Source organism: Oncorhynchus gorbuscha, linkage group LG06 (genome assembly GCF_021184085.1).
Source record: "Oncorhynchus gorbuscha isolate QuinsamMale2020 ecotype Even-year linkage group LG06, OgorEven_v1.0, whole genome shotgun sequence".
In the NCBI taxonomy this organism is placed as follows: domain Eukaryota; kingdom Metazoa; phylum Chordata; class Actinopteri; order Salmoniformes; family Salmonidae; genus Oncorhynchus; species Oncorhynchus gorbuscha.
In genome coordinates, this window is record NC_060178.1 from 75,321,482 (window position 1) to 75,345,009 (window position 23,528).

Genomic DNA, 23,528 nt, shown 5'->3' on the forward strand with positions numbered 1-23,528 from the left:
ATGCCTGGGGAAAATGGCAGGTGCACCGCTGCAAAGGCTTATCAAATGAAGCTCAAGATTTTAAAAAACCCTGTGTCAAGGTAATGATACATAGCTTACCAGTGGGAGAGTTCATAATCACTGAGAGGAGCAGAGAAAGAGAGATTTCAATTGGATAGGAAGTATTTCACATGAAACATTTCAGGAGAATTGATAATCCTCACTGCAGGGTTCAGTCATTCCGTTCCGGCCTTTGAAATCCATACCCAGCCTATCAGATGCTCCGTCCTGCATAACTAACATTCCAGACAATCAATCACTTAAGACTGAGCCAAAACAGTACTAAACACTGTTCTGGCATGCATACACACACTACTTGAAATACTGTATAATTTGATCTGAGAAGTTAAGCAAATTTATTGCACCCAAATTGGCCATTTTAAATTACAGGGTTCATATTATATTCAATAAATGTAGTACCTAAGATTCAAATTGGACCAAACATTCTTCAAACAATTATTAGACATTACGAATACAAAGAAATTGTAAAAAACCAAACACCAATGGACCCCCACCCCACCCCAACAACACGGAGAATTTATACTATATACATGTCTGACAAGTAGTATCGAGCTTTGGCTTGGAACATTGTTTCTTCATGCTATGTAATGTACAGTGTATTCGGAAAGTATTCAGACCTCTTGACTTTCTACATGTTGTTACGTTAGAGACTTATTCTAAAATGGATTAGATTGACTAGGGGGGGGGCGACGACAATCTACTCACATTACCCCACAATGACAAAGCAAAAACAGGTTTTTAGAAATGTTGCAATTTAAAATATATTTTTTTTTAGTGGAAACAACATTTACATAAGTATTCAGACCCTTTACTCAGTACTTTGTTGAAGCACGTTTGGCAGCGATAACAGCATAGAGTCTTCTTTGGTATGACAAGCTTGGCACACCTGTATTGTGGGAATTTCTTCCATTCTTCTCTTGAGATCCTCTCAAGTTATGTCAGGTTGGATGAGGAGCGTTGCTGCACAGCTATTTTCAGGTCTCTCCAGACATGTTCGATCGGGTTCAAGTCCGGGCTTTGTCTGGGCCACTCAAGGACATTCAAAGACTTGTCCCGAAGCCACTCCTGCGTTGTCTTGACTGTGCTTGGTGTCATTGTCCTTTTGGAAGGTGAACCTTCGCCCCCAGTCTGAGGTCCTGAGTGCTCTGAAGCAGGTTTCATTAAGGATCTCTCTGTACTTTGCTCCGTTCATCTTTCCCTTGATCCTGACTCGTCTCGGTTCCTGTCAATGAAAAACATCCCCAGAGCATGATGCTGCCACCACCATGGTTCACTGTTGGGATGGTGCAAGATTTCCTCCAGGCGTGATGCTTGGCATTCAGGCCAAAGAGTTCAGTCTTGGTTTCATCAAACGAGGGAATCTTGTTTCTCATGGTCTGGGAGTCCTTTAGGTGCCTTTTAGCAAACTTTGGTGTGGAGGCCAGCTCTAGGAAGAGTCTTGGTGGCTACAAACTTCTTCCATTTAAGAATGATGGAGGCCACTGTGTTCTTAGGGACTTTCAATGCTGCAGAAATGTTTTGGTACCCTCCCCCAGATCAGTGCCTCGACACAATCCTGTCTCGGAGCTCTACGGACAATTCTTTCGACCTCATGGCTTGGTTTTTGCGCTTACATGCACTGTCAACGGTGGGACATTGTATAGACAGGTGGGTACCTTTCCAAATCATGTCCAATCAATTGAATTTACCAAAGGTGAACTCAAAGTAGTAGAAACATCAAGGATGATCAATGGAAACAGGATGCACCGGAGCTCAATTTCGTGTCTCATACCTTATTAACATAAGTATTCAGATCCTTTGGTATCTGTTTTACATGTTTAATACATTTGCAAAAATGTCTAAAAACCTGTTCTCTATCATAGTGTGGTATTGTGAGAACATTGATGAGGAAATGATTGATTTAATACATTTTAGAATAGGACTAACGTAACAAAATATGGAAAAAGTCAAAGGGGCTAAATACTTTCTGAATGCACTGTATTCCCAGTGAATTTTGGAATGTTTTTTTTTACCCTCCCCATTCAATGAAATTAGTCATCAAAGTTGTTTATGTCAGGTTTATGTCAAAGCAAATAGTCACGTACACAGATGTTATCACAGGTGCTGAAAATAGCTTGTGTTTCTAGCTCCAACAATGCCATAATACCTAGCAATCCAAAAAGTAAAAAAGGAATTAGGAAATGTCAGAGTCCGTTTCTCATATATATATATATACATATATACATATATGTATATATACATACATATATATGTATATACATACATACATACATACATACATATATATATATGTATATACATACATACATACATACATACATATATATATATGTATATACATACATACATACATACATATATATATATATGTATATACATACATACATACATATATATATATATGTATATACATACATACATACATATATATATATATGTATATACATACATACATACATACATATATATATATATGTATATACATACATACATACATACATATATATATATATGTATATACATACATACATACATACATATATATATATGTATATACATACATACATACATACATATATATATATATGTATATACATACATACATATATATATTATGTATATACATACATACATACATATATATATATATATATGTATATACATACATACATACATATATATATATATATATGTACATACATACATACATACATATATATATACGTACATACATACATACATACATACATACATACATACATACATACATACATATATGTATATACATACATACATACATATATATATATGTACATACATACATACATACATACATACATACATACATACATACATACATACATATATATACATATATATGTATATACATACATATACATATATATATGTATATACATACATACATACATACATACATACATACATACATACATACATACATACATACATACATACATACATACATATATATATATACACACACACACACACACACAGCTCAAAAAAGTAAAGGGAACACTTATATACACACACACACAGCTCAAAAAAATAAAGGGAACACTTAAACAACGTAATGTAACTCCAAGTCAATCACACTTCTGTGAAATCAAACTGTCCACTTAGGAAGCAACACTGATTGACAATAAATTTCACATGCTGTTGTGCAAATGGAATAGACAAGTTACATTGTGTTTAAGTGTTCCCTTTATTTTTTTGAGCAGTATATAAAATGGTGTGTAGACAGCATACAAGTAGAAAAGGTGTTCACAGCAGTAGATATATATATATATATATTTAACTAGAAAATGGTATATACCCAGTACCACTAAAAGATTTGGACACACCATTCAAGCGTTTCTCTGTACTTTAAAAAAAATTTTTTTTTTTTACATTGTAGAATAATAGTTCAGAGATCAAACTTACAAAATAACACATATGGAATCATGGTGTAAACAAAATCAAAATATATTTTTTGATTCTTCAAAGTAGCCACCCTTTGCCTTGATGACAGCTTTGAACACTCTTGCCATTCTCTCAGCCAGCTTCACCTGGAATGCTTTTCCAACAGTCTTGAAGGAGTTCCCGCACTTGCTGGCTGCTTTTCCTTCACTCTGTGGTCCAACTCATCCCAAACCATCTCAATTGGTTTGAGGTTGGGTGATTGTGGAGGCCAGGTCATCTGATGCAACACTCTCCTTCTTGGTCAAATAGCCCTTACACAGCCTGGCGGTGTGTTGGGTCATAGTCCTGTTGATTTTTTTTTTATAGTGGGACTATGCCCAAACCACATGGAATGGCGTATCGCTGCAGAATGCTGTGCTGGTTAAGTGTGCCTTGAATTCTAAATAAATCACAGACAGTGTCTCCAGCAAAGGGCACTGTCACACCTCCTCCTCCATGCTTCACGGTGGGAGCCACACATGTGGAGATCTTCCTTTCACCTCGCCCGCGTCTCACAAATATCAGACCAAAATGACAGGTGTCCACCGGTCAAATGTCCATTGCTCATGTTTCTTGGCCCAAGAAAGTCTCTTCTTATTGGTGTCCTTTAGTAGCGGTTTCTTTGCATTAATTCGACCACGAAGGCCTGATTCACACAGTCTCCTCTGAACAGTTGATGTTGAGATGTGCCTGTTACTTGAACTCTGAAGCATTTATTTGGGCTGCAATTTCTGAGACTGGTAACTCTAATGAACTTATCCTCTGCAGCAGAGGTAACTCTGGGTCTTCCTTTCCTGTGCTGTCCTCATGAGAGTCTGAAAATATAAAGAGAGCCGCACACTCTAGGAGCTTAGATGCAAAAATGTAATTACCAACGTTTCGACAGCCAAGCTGTCTTCATCAGGGTAGAATTCTAAAAGTTCATTTGTGGAATTTCTTTCCTTCTTAATGTGTTTGAGCCACTCAGTTGTGTTGTGACAAGGTAGGGCTGGTATACAGAAGACAGCCCTATTTGATAAAAGTCCATATTATGGCAAGAACAGCTCAAATAAGCCAATCGAAATGACAGTACATTATTACTTTAAGACATGAAGGTCAGTCAATATGGAAAAAAAGTATCTTCAATTGCATTTGCAAAAACCATCAAGCACTAGGATGACACTCATGAGGACCACACAACCACACAGAACAGGACCACCAGGTGCTGAAGCGCTTAAAAAAAAATGCCTGTCCTCAGTTGCAACACTCCATACTGAGTTGCAAATTGCCTCTGGAAGCAACATCAGCACAAGAACTGTTCATCTGAGCTTAATGGGATTCCATGGCCGAGCAGCCGCAAACAAGCCTAAGATCACCGTGAGCGTCGACTCGGGTGGTGTAAAGCTCGCCTCCAATGTTCTCTGGAGTGATGAATCGCACTTCACATCTGGCAGTCAGACGGACGAATCTGGTTTGGCAGATGCCAGGTAAACACTACCTGCCCCAATGTATAGTATCACCTGTAAAGTTTGGTGGAGGAGGAATAATGGTCTGGGGCTGTTTTTCATGGTTCGGGCTCGGCCCCTTCGTTCCAGTGAATGGAAATCTTAATACTACAGCATACAATGACTTTAAAAAAAGTAGCCTTTATTTAACTTTGCAAGTCAGTTAAGAACATTCTTACTTACAATGATTTCCTACCAGGGAACAGTGGGTTAACTGCCTTGTTCAGGGGCAAAACGACTGATTTTTACCTTGTCAGCTCGGGGATTTGATCCAGCAACCTTTCGGTTACTGCCCCAACGCTCTAACCACTAGACTACCTGCTGCCCCATTCTAGACGATTCTGTGCTAACTTTGACAACAGTTTGGGGAAGGCCCTTTTCTGTTTCAGCATGACAATGCCCCCGTGCATAAAGTCCATACAGAAATGGTTTGTCACGATCGGTGTGGAATAACTTGACTGACCTGCATAGAGCCCTGACCACATCCCTTCGACACCTTTGGGATGAATTGGAACGCCAACTGCGACCCGGGCCTAATCACCCAACATCAGTGCCCGACCTCACTAATGCTTGTGGCTAAATGGAAGCAAGTCCCTGCAGCAATGTCCCACCATCTAGTGGGCTTTCCCAGAAGAGAGGAGGCTGTTATAGCAGCAAAGGGGGGACCAACTCCATATTAAATGCCCAGGATTTTTGAATGAGATGTTCGACGAGCAGGTGTCCACATCCTTTTGGTAGTGTCCCAGCTTCGATGCACCTGTACGGTCTACTCCTTTTAGATGGCAGCGGGGTGAACAACCCGTTGCTCGGGTGGATGATCTTCTTGGCCATCCTGTGACACCGGGTGCTGTAGGTGTCCTGAGGGCAGGCAGTGTGATGAGTTGGGCTAACCACACCACTCTCTAGAGACCCCTGCCTTTGTGGGTGGTGCAATTGCCATATCAGGTGGTGATACAGCCAAACAGAAGGTTCTTATCGTTATTGGTAATCAGGTCTAACACTGTTGTGTCGTCAGCAAACTTGATTCAGTTGATGGGTGAACACGGAGTACAGGAGAGGGCTGAGCACAGACCCTTTGGGCCGCCTGATATTACCAGGTTCTGAGCACGGTGCTGGTTTCAGCAATGTTAAAGGGATAGTTCACCCAAATTACATATTGATTTCCTGACCCTGTACGCAGTCTATGGAGAAGGTATGACAGCAACCCATGCTTTAGTCATGGTATCTATGTTAGCATTTTCACACTTTATGTCCAAATAACCCATAAGCATCTAAATGGATTGTGTAACTCAATGACGTTACTTATAGATGATTTGGATATGCAGGGTGTAAAATGCTAAATTTGTACCATTGACTTGCATTGGATTTAATGCCTCAAATGCTAAAAAGTTAGCATTTACAAACAATGGCCAGGTAAACAAAACCAAAGAACGTGTTGCAGTCATACCTTACCAAATTGCAGAAACAGCACCACCTTGTGGTCAGAATCAGGTAATATCAGGATGTAACAACTTCAATTACACATTTCTCTGAAGGAAAAGACCACAAAAAAAAACCACTAAATTCACTGAGAACACATTACATAGGATGAATAAACAATACTCCGTGCCACAGTTCCACACTACTTGTCAGACAGAGAGAACTAGATAACGTATACTTGTTGTTTGGTTGGTATTTGGGAGGGGGGTCCGTGGGTAGCTTTAGTACATTTCTTTTGATTCCTTGTGTTACTCATTGTAAGAAAAAAGCTTGGTCCCAGATGTTATGTACTATATTTATTCAATATTCTATGAATCCTATAAATCAAAATGTTGAATGTGTGCAATCAATTAGCTTATATTTCAACAAAATAATGTTGCAGGAATCTTACCTGTTTCTAAATACAGAAATAATTTCAGAACAAAATCGGATGGTGTGTGTGTCATGGCTTGCTGAAATGACATGGAACGACCCTGTGGCCCGTATAGGACTGGATTCACCTAGAATCAATAGTAGCCTGTTCACTGTGAGGATTTAAAATGTATCACACACTAGTTTGTTATTCAAGAACCCAGTAAATCCTGACATGTTCTGATGGGTGCTCCAGTCCAAACTGCAAAACATACGTAACACCCTGGTGGTTCCGTAGGGACACTTATGTTTAATCAGTCTTATAGCAGTTTCACTGCTATAGCAGTTATTTAGCAGTTTCACTTATTTCACTTATTAGCAGTTTCACTGCAGAATGCTGCTGCAGGTAGACAAACCCTTAGGTAACACACAGCCTGCCCCCTGGCAAAGTATTCAAAACAAAAAGTCAAACTTTCTTCTAAATAAAATGTATGGCAGCGGTGTTTGTTGGGACAGTGAGACCTGTAAGGATTTGCATACGGAAAAGTGGATGGATGAGAAAAAACACCCCATTTCAGCTGCTTATTCCAGCTTACTGTTCGAGAACTGTCTGAAGTCATCAAAGCTAAAGACCTTTTCTCAAAGCTTAGCAACGCAGTTGTCAACAGAAGGGAAGCTTGAGAATAAACCTTGAAGCATGTAAGAAAAAGCACAAGTCTGAAGTATGACATTTCCATATCTCCTGAAGCCAAACTCCATAAGCTTGTGCTGTAGTCACCCCATTATATAAATACAGGGCGAGGGTAACACACACCAAACATAAACATACACCCACATCGTGACAAACCTACTAAGAAGCACAGACATTTGAAAACGTGCACACACACACGCGCAAGAGGGAACAGAGACACTGGAAAGAATGGGAGTACATTCTCAAACACCCTTAAGAGAAAACTAAAAATAAAGTTAAAGCTCCAGTGAAGAATAACCTAATCCTCCGACTGTGACAACTACATTTCCATGGAGTATGCATCCGCAATGGCTATTTTACAGGACGACCAGCCTGACAGCTAGCCTGGCGACAACACAGAGAGAGAAGAATAACAACTAACCACGGATGGATCGTTCCCCTCTTAACGCTCAACGTGTGGCTAAAAGTTGAACATTAAGACAACACCAACATCGTGTCTCTGTGTAGGAGAAGGCAAAGGAGGTGTAATATACAGCCAATGGGTTTAAGACAGTTTAGGCTAACAAGCTGACCCCACCACTCACGGTGCAAAATAAATGGGTTTAAGACAGTTTAGGCTAACAAGCTGACCCCACCACTCACGGTGCAAAATAAATGGGTTTAAGACAGTTTAGGCTAACAAGCTGACCCCACCACTCACGGTGCAAAATAAATGGGTTTAAGACAGTTTAGGCTAACAAGCTGACCCCACCACTCACGGTGCAAAATAAATGGGTTTAAGACAGTTTAGGCTAACAAGCTGACCCCACCACTCACGGTGCAAAATAAATGGGTTTAAGACAGTTTAGGCTAACAAGCTGACCCCACCACTCACGGTGCAAAATAAATGGGTTTAAGACAGTTTAGGCTAACAAGCTGACCCCACCACTCACGGTGCAAAATAAATGGGTTTAAGACAGTTTAGGCTAACAAGCTGACCCCACCACTCACGGTGCAAAATAAATGTACACATACACTAAAAAATGAGGGGTTCAACAAGGGTTCTAAGACCCTCAGTTTTTTAACAACCTTAGGGTTCTTGGCACTGAAAATTGCCCCCAAAAGGTTCTTCCAAGAACTCCATAGGAGGTGTTCATCGAGGAACCTCCTTAGTGGGGGTTCTTGCAGGAACATTGCATTTGAAAAGGACAACAGGTGCAGGCACTTAAGCGAAACATTAAAAAATAAAATCTCCTCAGTTTAAGGTCTGTCCCTTGTTTGATCTAAATGGATAGTTTTATGATGATTACCATCCCATCCATCTTTTCATATTTTGTGCAAATCTTTCTAAAAACAGAAAATTGACACAATTCAATAAATATCAATCAACAAAGGAGGTAAGACTATGCATGCTATGAGAACATGTTGAAGGCTATAAGAATATGTTGAAGGCTAGCTGTATTGGGTGCAGATGACTGAACTGCTCACTTTTGTGTCTGTAGGTATACGGACGAGGAGGCATACAAAGGTATATGAATTGGTACTGGTATGTTATGCAGATCACAGTTAGCATCCTCCTCCCTTACCTCGTAAATAAATATCCCATAGGCCTCTACATTATGGACAAGGTATGTGCGTGAAAACCATTATCAAAACATTCACATTTACCACAAAAAACGGGTTATGAACACTGTCCTGTGCATGTTTTGTTAATCTGTATAATTGCAAAAAAACATTTTTATTCATTCATAAACTTCACCCTCCCGAAACCTCTGACGAATATAACATGAAACCTGTTCATTCACCATGCACTGCTAAATCATTCTGGCTATGGATACGGAGAATATCAACACGCCAGAGGATAAACCCATTGGACAAGGGGCTCTGCTGAGACTTGAACTCATATTTAGATTTTTTTTTGTCACTAAAATCATAATGAACACGGACAGAAATATTGTGTTATTATGCATATTAATATTAATAATAATAATAGGGGGGTAGTTAAAAATTGAACCCCAAAAGGAATTGTCTTGGTGGTCTCAAACTTCTTCCATTTAAGAATGATGGAGGTCACTTTGTTCTTGGGGACCTTCCATGCTGCAGACATTTTTTGGTACCCTACCTCAGATATGTGCCTCGACACAATCCCGTCTCGGAGCTCTACAGACAACTCCTTCGACCTCATGGCTTGGTTTTTGCTGACACGCACTGCCAACTGTGGGACCTTATATAGACAGGTGTGTGCCTTTCCAAATCATATCCAATCAATTGAATTTACAGAACACATGATTTTGTGTGACTCAAAATGGGTCAAAATTCTATAAAAAGAGCCAGGGAAAAAAAGTGCATTTCAGGAAAATCAAACTTTATTTGTCACATGGGCCGAATACAAAAAGTGTAGACCTTACTGTGAAATGCTTACTTTACAAGCCCTTAACTCTTCTTGAACTGCACTGTTGGTTAAGAAAATATTTACTAAATAAACAAAAAAAATATAAAAACTAACAATAACAAGGCTATATACAGGGGGTACCGGTACCAAGTCAATGTGCAGGGGTACAGATTAACAGAAGTAATTTGTACATGTAGGTAGGGGTGACGTGAGTATGCATACACAATAAACAGTAAAATAACAACCCAATGCTTATATCACAGGACAAATTAGCTAGCAACAGCAAGCTAAATGTCCATGAATGTTTCATGTGTTTTGACCTGTCCCAAAATGAATATAGTTGGTTCAGAGTTCGTTTTGATATTTCAACCTGGTGTCCTGATGGCGTCTGGTGTGGATGTTTAAAATCAACATCTAGACAGTATGTAACGCTAGGCTAAGATATCAAACGTAATGCTATTGAAAACCACTGGCCGTCAGCTCTTTTCCCACATTTAGGTCATGGCTCTAGGATTTCAGCTGGGCATGACAACTACACATACTGCACTCCAATAGAGTCAGCAATGAGATCCAACCGGTTTTCAGGGGCAAGTGAGCAGGGGTTTCCAAGTAGGTTCTAAAAGGAGAGGTGAACCCATGTGGTGGTCAGTCTACCTGCACAAACTCTATGTGACTGCACAGTCTCCTCAGGTGGGAAGCAATGATGCAGAGTGTGCAGAAGGGAGAGTGTGTGTGTGTGTGTGTGTGTAGCGAGTATATTCAACACTGCACTAATGCAATCTGCAGGCCTGCTACTGAGCTGTCCCTATCAATCAGCGGAGACAAGCCTGACTCCACCAGGGCATCACTGTAATCGCTCCCAGCGTGAGCGTGTCACATCAGCCACGGTTCCTGGCTTCTTTTGACCCCCCTTAAAAAATACCATTAAAAATGGACACAGACTAGCGTTCTCCATGTGGCAGGCTTTAATTTTTTTATTTCACTGCCAATTAAAGCAATGTTGAAAGCATTCCATGTGTTCCTAATGTCTTATCTGGTACCTAGCATACATTGGGTGCATTCCAATTCCTCATCTCTCTTAATGTTTCATCTTTAGCTATTAGGCCTATAACAGAGACATTAGGTGGCAAAGCTCATTCTTTCCTTCAGATTAAATTCATAGCAACTGAAAAGATAGACTATATTCAAAATATAAATCTCAAAAGATGTGAACATCTTTCATCAAGTTAGATGCAGAGGGACAAGGCCCACATACAGGAAATAGAGTCTAAAAAGCATCTTGGTACAGTAGACAGACTAGGCTACTCCCTCACTTCTCTACAGATGCATCTCTTAAAAAGATCACGCCATCAAAATACTCAGAGGGGATTTAGTCTACTTAAACTGAGCATGATGTTATCTTGTAAACTAAGCCTCATCCTCTTTCTGATGAAAGAATGAAGATTTGTGTGCTCAACAAAAATATACTCAACAGGCAACACGCAACACGCATTCAACAAAGCTTTCAGTGTGGGAGGAATGTAAACAAAAGATAGATAGACCGTTCTATGAAGGAGGAAGCGGAAACTGGGACACTGCGTGTGAGTTTGCACATGCTGCATGATATTTCCTTTTGCCCTCGAGCTGTGCTGTAGACTTGGGAAGCTGACCGGAATGTACCGGCCACGATACACTTCCATTAAAGGGCTTTGAATATGTGGCTCAATAATTCAATATAGGCAGAAAGATCAACACTAGAGGAGAGATGTTTGAATGACGATGCTCATAATTTACAAGCAAAAACATCAAATAAATGTTTAAAGTTCCATTTAATCATTAATTCAGTGTACTGTGAACCAACATCTGGTCGAGAATCATAAAATGCACACATTAGACTTCAATTGTTCACTAGGACAGAGACAAGACCTTGTCTTTCTAAGGGATAATTACAATTCAGCGGCTGGTGAGATTAACAAAATAACCAATTGGTTATGACTCTGCAACAGAAGGTGACAAGAGATGGCCGACTGTAAATGGGTTTGTAAAAGACTGGTGAAACAGGGTAACAGTGGATGACAGACCGGGATAAGAGACGAGAGAAAGGAGAAGGAAGGAAAAAGAGAAAGGGGAAGAAATTAGAAGTCGGGAGAGGGAAATGTTAGTGATGATGACACATGGCAGAGAGAGAAGAGGGCTTACCAGGTTCCAACTTAATGACTTTAATGGCAGCCAACTCCCCAGTGTTGACATTACGGGCCTGGAGAACAGATGAGACAAAAAAAGAGAGCATTTATTAGCCAGCTGTCAGCAAGGGGTAACACAGTGGGCTTTAGAGCGGACTGGCCTCTGTCAGACCAACACTGTTTTTAAGCCTGAGAAAGTGTATGCTCGATCAGTGAGCAGGCTGCTACTGCAGGATAACACTGCATGCCTGCCAACTGGCCTTGCAGGCTAACACAAGCACATGTATCCAAAGTATTGTATGATAATAGAATGATAGATTCTGGCATAAGCTACAAAAATCTATGTAAAGAGATGTGTGTGAGTTCAAGAGGCAAGTAAAGAGTCAAACACATTTGTTTGAACATGGATATTACTGAAGATGGGTGATTCACCTTTGAAAAGCAAATAAGCTCAGACATTACAACACTTAATCAGTTAGCAGTCAATTCAAACAGAAGCTTATTGCGTTCTAAAACATCAGATTGAGAATGGTAGTTGTTGCACAAATCACACAACCTAAATGAAAAACAAACAAACAGAGATGGAAACAGACTGAAAACATTGGCATTCCTTGACTGAAAGTCCATTTTTATGCCTCAGAGAAATCTAACATGAGCTAGGCTTCTATCCAACTGGAGACAGATTTTTCACGCCAGTATTCTAAAACATAAAAACAATATGCACATTTCCCAACCAGAGAAGTGTTTCCATCAAATTGACTTGTTGCAGATGAAAGGCTGTGCGGTGATGAAGCAGTGCACATGAAATAATATTTGAGGTTAAATTCCCATTTATCGAATAAAATAATACTTCAAATGGGTTTCCATAGCTCATTTCCCACTCTGGTCTTGGGACGTGCGCTCTAGGCAACAGCTTGCAGATACAGTGCGGGTGAAGCCCACATGAGATTATTATGGACAAAAAGCTAGACTGATAAAAACTTTGTCAAAACAGCAGCCAAGCATAAATCATCATGTCACCAGAATAAGACCCTCAATATTTATTGGAGTATCAACCTCATCACCGTGCACTTTCACCACTCAGTGAAGTTCCTGTCTGATTTCATCGGTAGCCTAATAAAGAGCATACTTTCCTAAGTTATAGCGGAAGGACCACACAATATCATCATGTGGGGGGGGTCACATTTGTTTGTAGACTTGTTTACATGAATATGCATCTTAATAAAACCTATCTGAAACAAGCCATTACGCTTCGTATACTATTACTTATAAATATTAACAAATGAATAAATGCCAGGTTGGAGAGATTGTCGCATTTTCTTGTTGACAACATTAATGAAGATATATTTCATAACTTATCATTGTCTGTTGGCTTTTCTGCAGCTAACATTTTTTAAATACATTTCCTATTTTCACGCACAAAACCATTTAAACAAAGTCTAATGGGTTTTCTCCCACTTTTCCTGAAATATTTGCATATCACAACCCCTGCTGTTGTGGTCATTCGATGGCTATGGCATATGTTCTTCAAAGATAGATATCTAGTTTTGCCTATGCTACTGAAAAAATCCCTTTTACAAGATTAAAATCATGACAGGAGCGTTTGATTCTTATTTAAAAAAGGATGGAGTCCAGACAGGCTAATTTTGGAAACTTTCTGAATGGACATGGAGGCCGAGAGAGAGAATCAGGTGAACTCAAGCACACTCCCGTAAAAGCACCTGTCAATCAAAGCCACCAGCGTGTCAGACAAAAAAAAACAAATATTTATCATTTCCTTAAAATGTATTTTTTTAAACCTAGGCCTACCTTAGGCTTTCCGAAAGTAAGCTATAATGAATTGACAAGGGAAGTTTGAAGGTGACGGCTATCCTATAGTAAAAACAACAACTTCACCATAGCCTATTTATCAGCGACGCTGATGATCGAGGGGCGAGTGTTGGAAACATTTTTCAAATACTGAGGATTATGATCTTTTGAATGGAAGAAAAAATATATACTTTGTTGACTTACTGTGTGATTTTTATTTGATTAGGATCCCCATTAGCCGGGGGGGATCCTAATTGTTCTGGAACTGGGGACTGTGAAAGTGAAAAGACCCATGGTGGCATGTCTGGTGGAGTGAGTGAGGTGTCAGTGTTGTGTGTATGTTGACTATTCAAACAATTTAGATATTTCCAGAACAATGTTTCTTAAAAAAACAAAAAGTGACTCAGTCAAAATCATTGGCATATACAGTACCAGTCGAAAGCTGACACACCTACTCATTCCAGGGATTTTCTTTATTTTTACTATTTTCTACATTGTAGAATAACTATGAAATAACAAATACGGAATAATGTAGTAACCAAACAAAGTGTTAAATATATTTTATATTTGAGATCCTTCAAAAGTAGCCACACTTTGCCTTGACAACTTTACACACTCTTGGCATTCTCTCAACCAGCTTCACGAGGAAGTCACCTGGAACGCATTTCAATTAACAGGTGTGCAGTGTTAAAAGTTAATTGTGGAATTTCTTGAGCCAATCAGTTGTGCTGTGACAAGGTAGGGGGTATACAGACCTATTTGGTAAAATACCAAGTTCATATTATGGCAAGAACAGCTCAAATAAGCAAAGAGAAATTACAGTCCATCATTACTTTAAGACATTAAGGTCAGTCAAACCCAAAAATGTCAAGAACTTTGAATGATTCCTCAAGCGCAGTCACAAAAACCTGATGAAACTGGCTGTCATGAGGACCACCACAGGAAAGGAAGACCCAGAGTTACCTCTGCTGCAGAGGATAAGATCATTAGAGTTACCAGCCTCAGAAATTACAGCCCAAATAAATGCTTCAGAGTTCAAGTAACAGACACATCAACATCAACTGTTCAGAGGAGACTGCATGAATCAGGCCTTCATGGTCGAATTGCTGGAAAGTACCCACTACTAAAGGACAACAATAAGAAGAGGAGACTTGCTTGGGCCACAAAACACAAGCAATGGACATTAGACCAGTGGAAATCTGTCCTTTGGTCTGATGAGTCCAAATTTGAGATTTTGGTTTTCAATCACTGTCTTTGTGAGATGCAGAGTAGTTGAACGGATATCTCCACATGTGTGGTTCCCACCGTGAAGCATGGAGGTGTGATGGTGTGGGGGTACTTCGCTTGTGACACTGTTGGTGATTTATTTAGAACTCAAGGTACACAACCAGCATGGCTACCTCAGCATTCTGCAATGATATGCCATCCCATCTGGTTTGCGCTTAGTGGGACTATCATTTTTTTCTCTCAACAGGACAAGGACAACAGACCTCCAGGCTGTGTAAGGGCTATTTGACTAAGGAGAGTGACTAAGGAGTGCTGCATAAGATGACCTGGCCTCCACAATCACGCAACCTCAACCCAATTGAGATGGTTTGGTATGCGTTGGACCGCAGAGTGAAGGAAAAGCAGCCAACAAGTGTTCAGCAAATGCGGGAACTCCTTCAAGAATGTAGGAAAAATAATTCCCCGTGAAGCTGGTTGAGAGAATGCCAAGAGTGTGCAAGGCTATCGGCAAGGCAAAGGGTGGCTACTTTAAAGAATATAAAATATATTTAGATTTATTTAACACTTTCTTGGTAACAACATGATCCCATGTGTGCTATTTCATAGTTTCTATGTCTTCACTATTATTCCACAATGTAGAAAATAGTCAAAAGTAGTATAGTAAAAATAAAGCAAAACCATTGAATGAGTAGGTGGGTCCAAGGTACTTTACATTTATTTAAATTGTATTTAACTTGGCAAGTCAGTTAAGAACAAATTCTTATTTACAATGACAGCCAACTAATTACGCTTACAGAATTTCCACTTGGGCGAGGATAATAGAAACGCAATCAAAGCCTATTGGATAACAAGTTGGTTTTAACCAGGACAGAATCATGTATAACTGACTTTCTCCAACACAACATAGGTACAGCAGATCCATTTATGGTAGGGGACATTTTTCAAATGTGCATTTATTCAAAACTCATTTGTAAAAAAAAAAGCAATTTATGTCAAGAGTTCATATTAAAAGGAAATTGAGGGACTATCAGTACAGATGGCAAAACACTACCATATGAGGCACAGAATAAGTTAGAGAAAAAACAAAAAAAAACTGGAGGAACTGAGTGCCTTCGGAAAGTATTCAGACCCCTTGACATTTTCCCCATTTTGTTACGTGACAGTGTATTCTAAAATGGATTAAAAACAAAAAAGCCTGAGCAATCGAAACACAATAACCCATAATGACAACATGAAAACAGGTGTTTAGAAATGTTAGCAAATTTATTCAAAAGTGCAGTGCATGTCAGAGCAAAAACCAAGCCACGAGGTCGAAGGAATTGTCCGTAGTTTTCCAAGACAGGATTGCGTCGAGGCACAGTTCTTGGGAAGGGTACCAAAACATTTCTGCAGCATTGAAGGTCCCCAAGAACACAGTGGCCTCCATCAATCTTAAACGGAAGCAGTTTGGAACCACCAGGACTCTTCCTAGAGCTGGTCGCCCAGCCAAACCGAGCAATCGGGGGAGAAAGATGGACAGAGTAGAGTACAGAGAGAATTGATGAAAACCTGCTCTAGAGTGCTCAGGACCTCAGACTGGGGGCAAAGGTTCAGTTTTCAACCGGGCAACGACCCTAAGCACACAGCCAAGACAACTCTGGCCCAGCCAGAGTCCGGAGTTGAACCTGAGCAAACATCTCTGGAGAGACCCGAATATAGCTGTGCAGCGATGCTCCCCATCCAACCGGACAGAGCTAGAGAGGATCTGAGGAGAAGAATGGGAGAAACTCCCCAAATACAAGTGTGCCAAGCGTGTAGTGTCATAACCAAGAAGACTCGAGGCTGTAATCATTGCCAAAGGTGCTTCAACAAAGTACTGAGAAAAGTGTCCAAACTTTTTTTGCTTTGTCATTATGAGGTATTGTGTGTACATTGTTGAGGATTTATTTAGTTAATCCATTTCAGAAGAAGGCTATAACGTAACAAAATATGGAAAAAGTCAAGGGTTCTGAATATTTTCCAAATGCACTGTATATGTTTTGACCAGGACAATTGAAGGTAACACCAAGTAATATAGTCTGCTCAACTTGTTCAACAGCAACACCATTTATTACCAGATTCAGCTAAGGTCTAGAACTTAGTGAATGATTTGTACCAAATACAATGCTCTTAGTTTTAGAGACGTTTAAGGCCAGTTTATTTCTGGCCACCCATTCCAAAACTGACAGAATCTTTGTTAAGGGTTTCAGTGACTACATTAGCTGTGGTTGCTGATAAGTATATGGTTGACTCATCAGCAAATATGGACACACATGTTTTGTTTAATGCCAGTGGCAGGTCATTGGTAAAAATAGAAAAGAGTAGAAGGCCTAGAGAGCTGTCCTGCGGTACACCTCACTTTGTGTTTGACATTAGAGAAGCTCCATTAAAAGAAAATCCTCTGAGTTATATTAGATTGCCATATCATGGATTCAGAGCTGAGGTTGAAAAGCTATAACACAAATTCTCTCAACTACCAGGTTATGGCCAATAATATCAAAGGCTGCATAGAAATCTAACAATACAGCTCATAATTAATTTCAGTCAGTGCAGTACACATTGAGCGCCCTTCTCTAAAAGCATGCTGAAAGTCTTCATTGTTTTACAGAGAAATAGCATTGTATTTGGTCTAAACCATTTTTTCCAACAGTTTGCTTAGAGCTGGCAGCAAGCTGATAGTTCTGCTGTTAGAACCAGTTAAGGCCGCTTTACCACTCCAGGGTAGTGGAATGACTTTGGCTTCCCTCCAGGGCTGAGGACAAACACATTCCTCACTAGGCTGAGGAAAGAAAATACAAATACTGAGAAGCCAAGATGGGCACTTTCCTACATTTGATATTCGTGAGAAGCAGGCCAGGTACTTCTATGCATGTTCAGGGGCAAGCTCTCCGTCAACATCACCAGGACAGAGAAACCAGGCACATGCTCATTGTTCATATGGAGCACGGAAATGACATGAAATAAATCAAAACTGGTTTCTCACAAGTGTAGCAGGGTGTGAACTAGAGGTCGACCAAATAATCGGAATGGCCGATTTCAAGTTTTCATAACAATCGGAAATCTGTATTTTTGGACACTGATTTGGCCGTTTTTTTAACACCTTTATTTAATATTTATTTAACTAAGCAAGTCAGTTAAGAGCTAGAGGTCGACCGATTATGATTTTTCAACACCGATACCGATTATTGGAGGACCATAAAAGCTGATACCGATTAAAATCGGTCAATTTTTTATTTTTTGATTCGTAATAATGACAATTAAAACAATACCGAATGAACACTTATTTTAACTTAATATAATACATAAATAAAATCAATTTAGCTTCAAGTAAATAATGAAACATTCAATTTGGTTTAAATAATGCAAAAACAAAGTGTTGGAGAAGAAAGTAAAAGTGCAATATGTTCCAAGTAAAATATGTGCCATGTAAGAAAGCTAACGGTTCAGTTCCTTGATCAGAATATGAGAACATATGAAAGCTGGTGGTTCCTTCTTCCCAGGTAAGAAGTTTAAGTTTGTAGTTATTATATGAATAATAGGACTATTTCCCTTTACCATTTGTATTTCATTAACCGTTGACTATTGGATGTTCTTATAGGCACTTTAGTATTGCCAGTGTAACAGTATAGCTTCCGTCCCTCTCCTCCCTGGGCTCGAACCAGCAACACAATGACAATTAACACGCGCTAACTAGCTAGCCATTTTACTTCGGTTACACAAGCCTCATCTTGGGAGTTGATAGGCTTGAAGTCATAAACAGCGCAATGCTTGACGCACAACGAAAAGCTGCTGGCAAAACGCACAAAAGTGCTGTTTGAATGAATGTTTACGTGCCTGCTTCTGCCTACCACCGCTTAGTCAGATACTTGTATGCTTAGTCAGATTATATGCAACGCAGGACATGCTAGATAATATCTAGTAATATCATCAACCAGTGATTATGATTGATTCGTTTTTTTACAAGGTAAGTTTAATGCTAGCTAGCAACTTATCTTGGCTTACTGCATTCGCGTAACAGGCAGTCTCCTTGTGGAGTGCAACGAGAGAGAGGCAGGTTGTTAATTGCGTTGGACTAGTTAAATGTAAGGTTGCAAGATTGGATCCCCCGAGATGACAAGATGAAACTCTGTCGTTCTGTCCCTGAACAAGGCAGTTAACCCACTGTTCCTAGGCAGTCATTGAAAATAAGAATGTGTTAACTGACTTGCCTAGTTAAATAAAGATGTTAAAAAAATATTCTAATAATAATTATGTTAAAAAAATATTCTAATAATTATTATTTTAAAAATAGGCAAATCGGTGCCCAAAAATACAGATTTCCGATTCTAATGAAAGCTTGAAATCGGCCCTAATTAAAATCGGCCTTTCCGATTAATCGGTTGACTTCTATTAAGAACACATTCTTATTTTCAATGATGGCCTAGGAACGGTGGGTTAACTGCCTCGTCCAGGTCGGTGGATCCAATCTTTCAACCTTACAGTTAACCAGTCCAACGCTATAACCACCTGCCTCTAGTTGCACTCCACGAGGAGACTGCCTGTTACGCGAATGCAGTAAGCCAAGGTAAGTTGCTAGCTAGCATTAAACTTACCTTGTAAAAAATGATCAATCAATCATAATCACTAGTTAACTACACATGGTTGATGATATTACTAGTTTATCTAGCGTGTCCTGCGTTGCATATAATCTGACTGAGCATATAAGCATCTGACTGAGCAGTGGTAGACAGCAGCAGGCTCGTAAGCGTTAATTCAAACAGCACTTTCGTGCGCTTTTCCAGCAGCCCTTCATTGTGTGTCAAGCATTGCGCTGTTTAGGACTTCAAGCCTATAAACTCCCGAGATGAGGCTGGTGTAACCGATGTGAAATGGCTAGCTAGTTAGCGTGGTGCGCGCTAATAGCGTTTCAAACGTCACTCGCTTTGATACTTAGAGTGGTTGTTCCCCTTGCTCTGCTTGGGTAACGCTGCTTCGAGGGTGGCTGTTGTCGTTGTGTTCCTGGTTCGAGCCCAGGGAGGAGCGAGGAGAGGGACGGAAGCTATACTGTTACACTGGCAATACTAAAGTGCCTATAAGAACATCCAATAGTCAAAGGTTAATGAAATACAAATGGTATTGAGAGAAATGGTCCTATAATTCCTATAATAACTACAACCTAAAACTACTTACCCGGGAATATTGAAGACTCATGTTAAAAGGAACCACCAGCTTTCATATGTCCTCATGTTGAGCAAGGATCTTAAACGTTAGCTTTCTTACATGGCACATATTGCACTTTTACCTTCTTTTCTAACACTTTGTTTATGCATTTTTCAAACCAAATTGAACATGTTTCATTATTTACTTGAGGCTAAATTGATTTTATTGATGTATTATATTACGTTAAAATAAGTGGTAATCGGTCGACCTCTAATGTGAACTCTACATTTCCACTGCGAGAATGAGAATGGTAAATTACTGTAATTAACACATGCATTAACATAAATTAATGTATCCAAATGACAGGGATTGCAGTAAATTGCCTGTTTTAGAAACAGTAGGCTACCACATGGGCATTCATAAAAGTGCATTGCGGTCCAACACTAAAGCCTAGGCCACTATCCTATTTAGGTCGCAGTTGTAAATGGGAACTTGTTCTCAACTGGCCTACATGGTTAAATAAAGGTGAAATAAATGAATACAATTGCGTGGATAAGAGGGCGGCCATTTTATTTGTCTCACCTTGGGCGGCATGTCGGCCAGGACCTGATTAGAGTCGATTAGTCTATAAATTAAGAAAAGATTCCGTATCAAATTATACCATGCCAGGTTGGCGAGGATTGGTGCATTGTCCATTTGACACAAGAATTGCACATTATAGACCTCATTGCCAGAACAACCTTGTTGAGTAATTAATTAAGTCAGACACATCAAACCTTCTTTTGAAGACCGATTTATTTAAGAGCAAGCAATAAAAAAGTGCATGTATAAAACTAAGTTTTTTACTGAAGTGACGTAGCCTATAGCACTCCACACCCCTGCACATCTAGCGGTTTAGCTGCTCGAGCATCAAACGGACAGTTGGAAAGAGGAAGAGATGTAGACAGTTTAATAGACAAAGCTAGCAAAACAATTGCTTATTAGTTTAGTAATCACTTACAGTATTAGGTAAAGTTAATCGACATTAAATTAAAGTTAATCTAATGTTTTGTAAAGCCTAAAATTTGTTGGCCTATAAACATTTGACGGTCATTTTATTTTCATGACGGTCTTAATCCTTAACCGTCAGTTACACGGTTATTCAATTACCGTCACAGCCCTAGATGGTAATTAGATCAATATTTGCGCATTAAAAGGCGTTTCCACAGCCTTTTCTCACATCATTTATTTTACGACAAAACAATCCCACCGTGTCTAATGCATTTAGTTTGGTCAACATTTGGAACGTTTACATACAAATGAGCTGTTTCCATCAGGCATATCGTGGCAATTTTTATCCGATGTACTTTGATTGCAAAACAAGGTTGGCTGTAAACCTGGTTATGGTGAGTGATTTGAACTCGTCCCCTAATGGCAAATGTTTAAGCCACTCCAAACACTCCCTTTGACTATGATTCTAACTCATCAACACAGCACACCAGAGTAGGCAAGAGGACTCACTCTGTGTTAGTCTTTTCAAACCCCACTCAGTCAGGCTTCTCTGTCTGAAGAGAGTTGATTCAAATCTTGCGAAAGCTTGATGAGCAAAATTCATAGTTTACTACCCCCCCCCCCCCCCCCCCATCACCCATCCTGGCTTAGGCCTAATGCAGTTAAGACTGGACAAACAATAGATTATGAGTTAATTTAGGAACTGCTTGGAGGAAGGAGGAGAATCTTATCAACCCTGTAATATACATCCAATATCGCATTAGTCTTCTGGTCTGACAATGCATAATTTCATAGCCCACCCCTCCATCTTTATGGAGGGTACCACACACATTCTGGAGGGTGCCACACACAGAACCCTGCAGCAATAACTAATGAATAGAGCTGATTCCTTTGATGTAGACTATTCTACATAATATATCTGAACGTTGCACAACGGCGTTGAGACTTACTGAGCCCCCTGTCATCATCATTCAAGCTAGCTAAGCTCAATCATTTTAAATCTTTCCTTCCCTCCCCTCTCCACCAGTCTCGTTCTCCCCTTCCCTCTTGGAAGCTGATCCTTTAATGCTGTACATATACTCCCAGGGTAGCTCCAGTAGCCAAGCCCTGTGCTGCAATATCCAGATCAAGTCTTCTCAATCATCACACACACACACTGGGTAGTCACTCATGTGACTACACATTACTCCTCCTAACCGTGTTCACTTGACTCCACTCATTACAAAAAGCGCGGATGAAGACTGGGCAAGCAGTAAGCTCCTATCAGCACTCTGCTAACACATCATGGGAGCACTGAGCAGGTCAATCGCAAGGTCAGAGTTCAGCTACCACAATCACGGGGGGGGGGGGCTCCCAGCATCAGAGGAGAGAAAACAGCATGAGCATCCAGGTATACTGATCACTGGATGAATTACAGGAAAGCAAGTTACATAGTCACTGATAAAGACTGAGCTGCACTTTTTTATGAACCAGCATGGTGAAGCATAAGGGTCATTCCACCCCAAAAATAAATTGTACAAATTGTAAGAATCATTCCTGAAACTTTTTGTTTAAATATAATTTGATCTAGGGAATTGTTATTTACGATCACAGCTTACCGTGGAACAGTGGGTTAACCACCTTGTTCAGGGGCAGAACGACAGAATTTTACCTCATCAGCTCGGGGATTCAATCCAGCAACATTTTGGTTACTGTCCCAACGCTCTAAACACTAGGTTACCTGCCACCCCAAAAGACTCATATAATCTTCCCGAACATCCGATTTGGACCATCATTTTTCTTAACAATGAACAAGACATGAGGAAAATGTTCCACTAAATACCGCTGTTCCTGCAACACCATTTTATCCATTTTGCTGGTCTCTTGTGAGTATTAAATGGATCACATTTTCTTTGCAACTTTGGGTAGAAAACCAATAGATCATACTCATGATAAAATAAATTGTGTGGTTATCCTCAAAATTCAAGTCAGACCTCCATGAAAGCAAATCAGTTTGCCCTTCTCTTAGGCTTAATCTGTGTCCAGGAAACAGTCCATGTGTTGCGTGGTTTACTCCCTTTTTAAAAAATGGTCTGGATTAGTAAAACCATTCCTGGTGAACAAGCAAACCATTGAGCTACTGCAGCTCTAATGGTTTCAATGTTGTGGTCTGTAAAATGTCTTCAAAATGCTAAAAGTCCCAAACAATGTATAGTGGTTTTGCAATGGTAATGGGTTGGCTTTAATGGGAAATGTCACGAAACACACTACGTATAAAGAGATTTTATAATTAAATCAGAACAGGT

The 23,528-nt window shown here is 39.8% G+C and overlaps 1 protein-coding gene across 12 annotated transcripts in view; it reads right to left on the reverse strand.

Annotated features, from left to right (window-relative positions):
• The window catches only part of LOC124038330 (mitogen-activated protein kinase kinase kinase kinase 3-like), a 70,406-nt gene that overhangs the window by 23,718 nt on the left and 23,160 nt on the right, over positions 1-23,528 (reverse strand). For 8 of the 12 annotated variants that reach the window (XM_046354083.1, XM_046354082.1, XM_046354076.1 and 5 more), the window contains exons 2-3: positions 12,077-12,134; positions 100-120 (exon numbers count right to left, since the gene is read on the reverse strand). In XM_046354083.1, coding sequence (XP_046210039.1) covers positions 100-120; positions 12,077-12,134 — 79 coding nt within the window. The remainder of the gene's footprint in view (positions 1-99; positions 121-12,076; positions 12,135-23,528) is intronic. The other 4 variants (XM_046354078.1, XM_046354072.1, XM_046354085.1 and 1 more) reach the window with 1 other exon arrangement.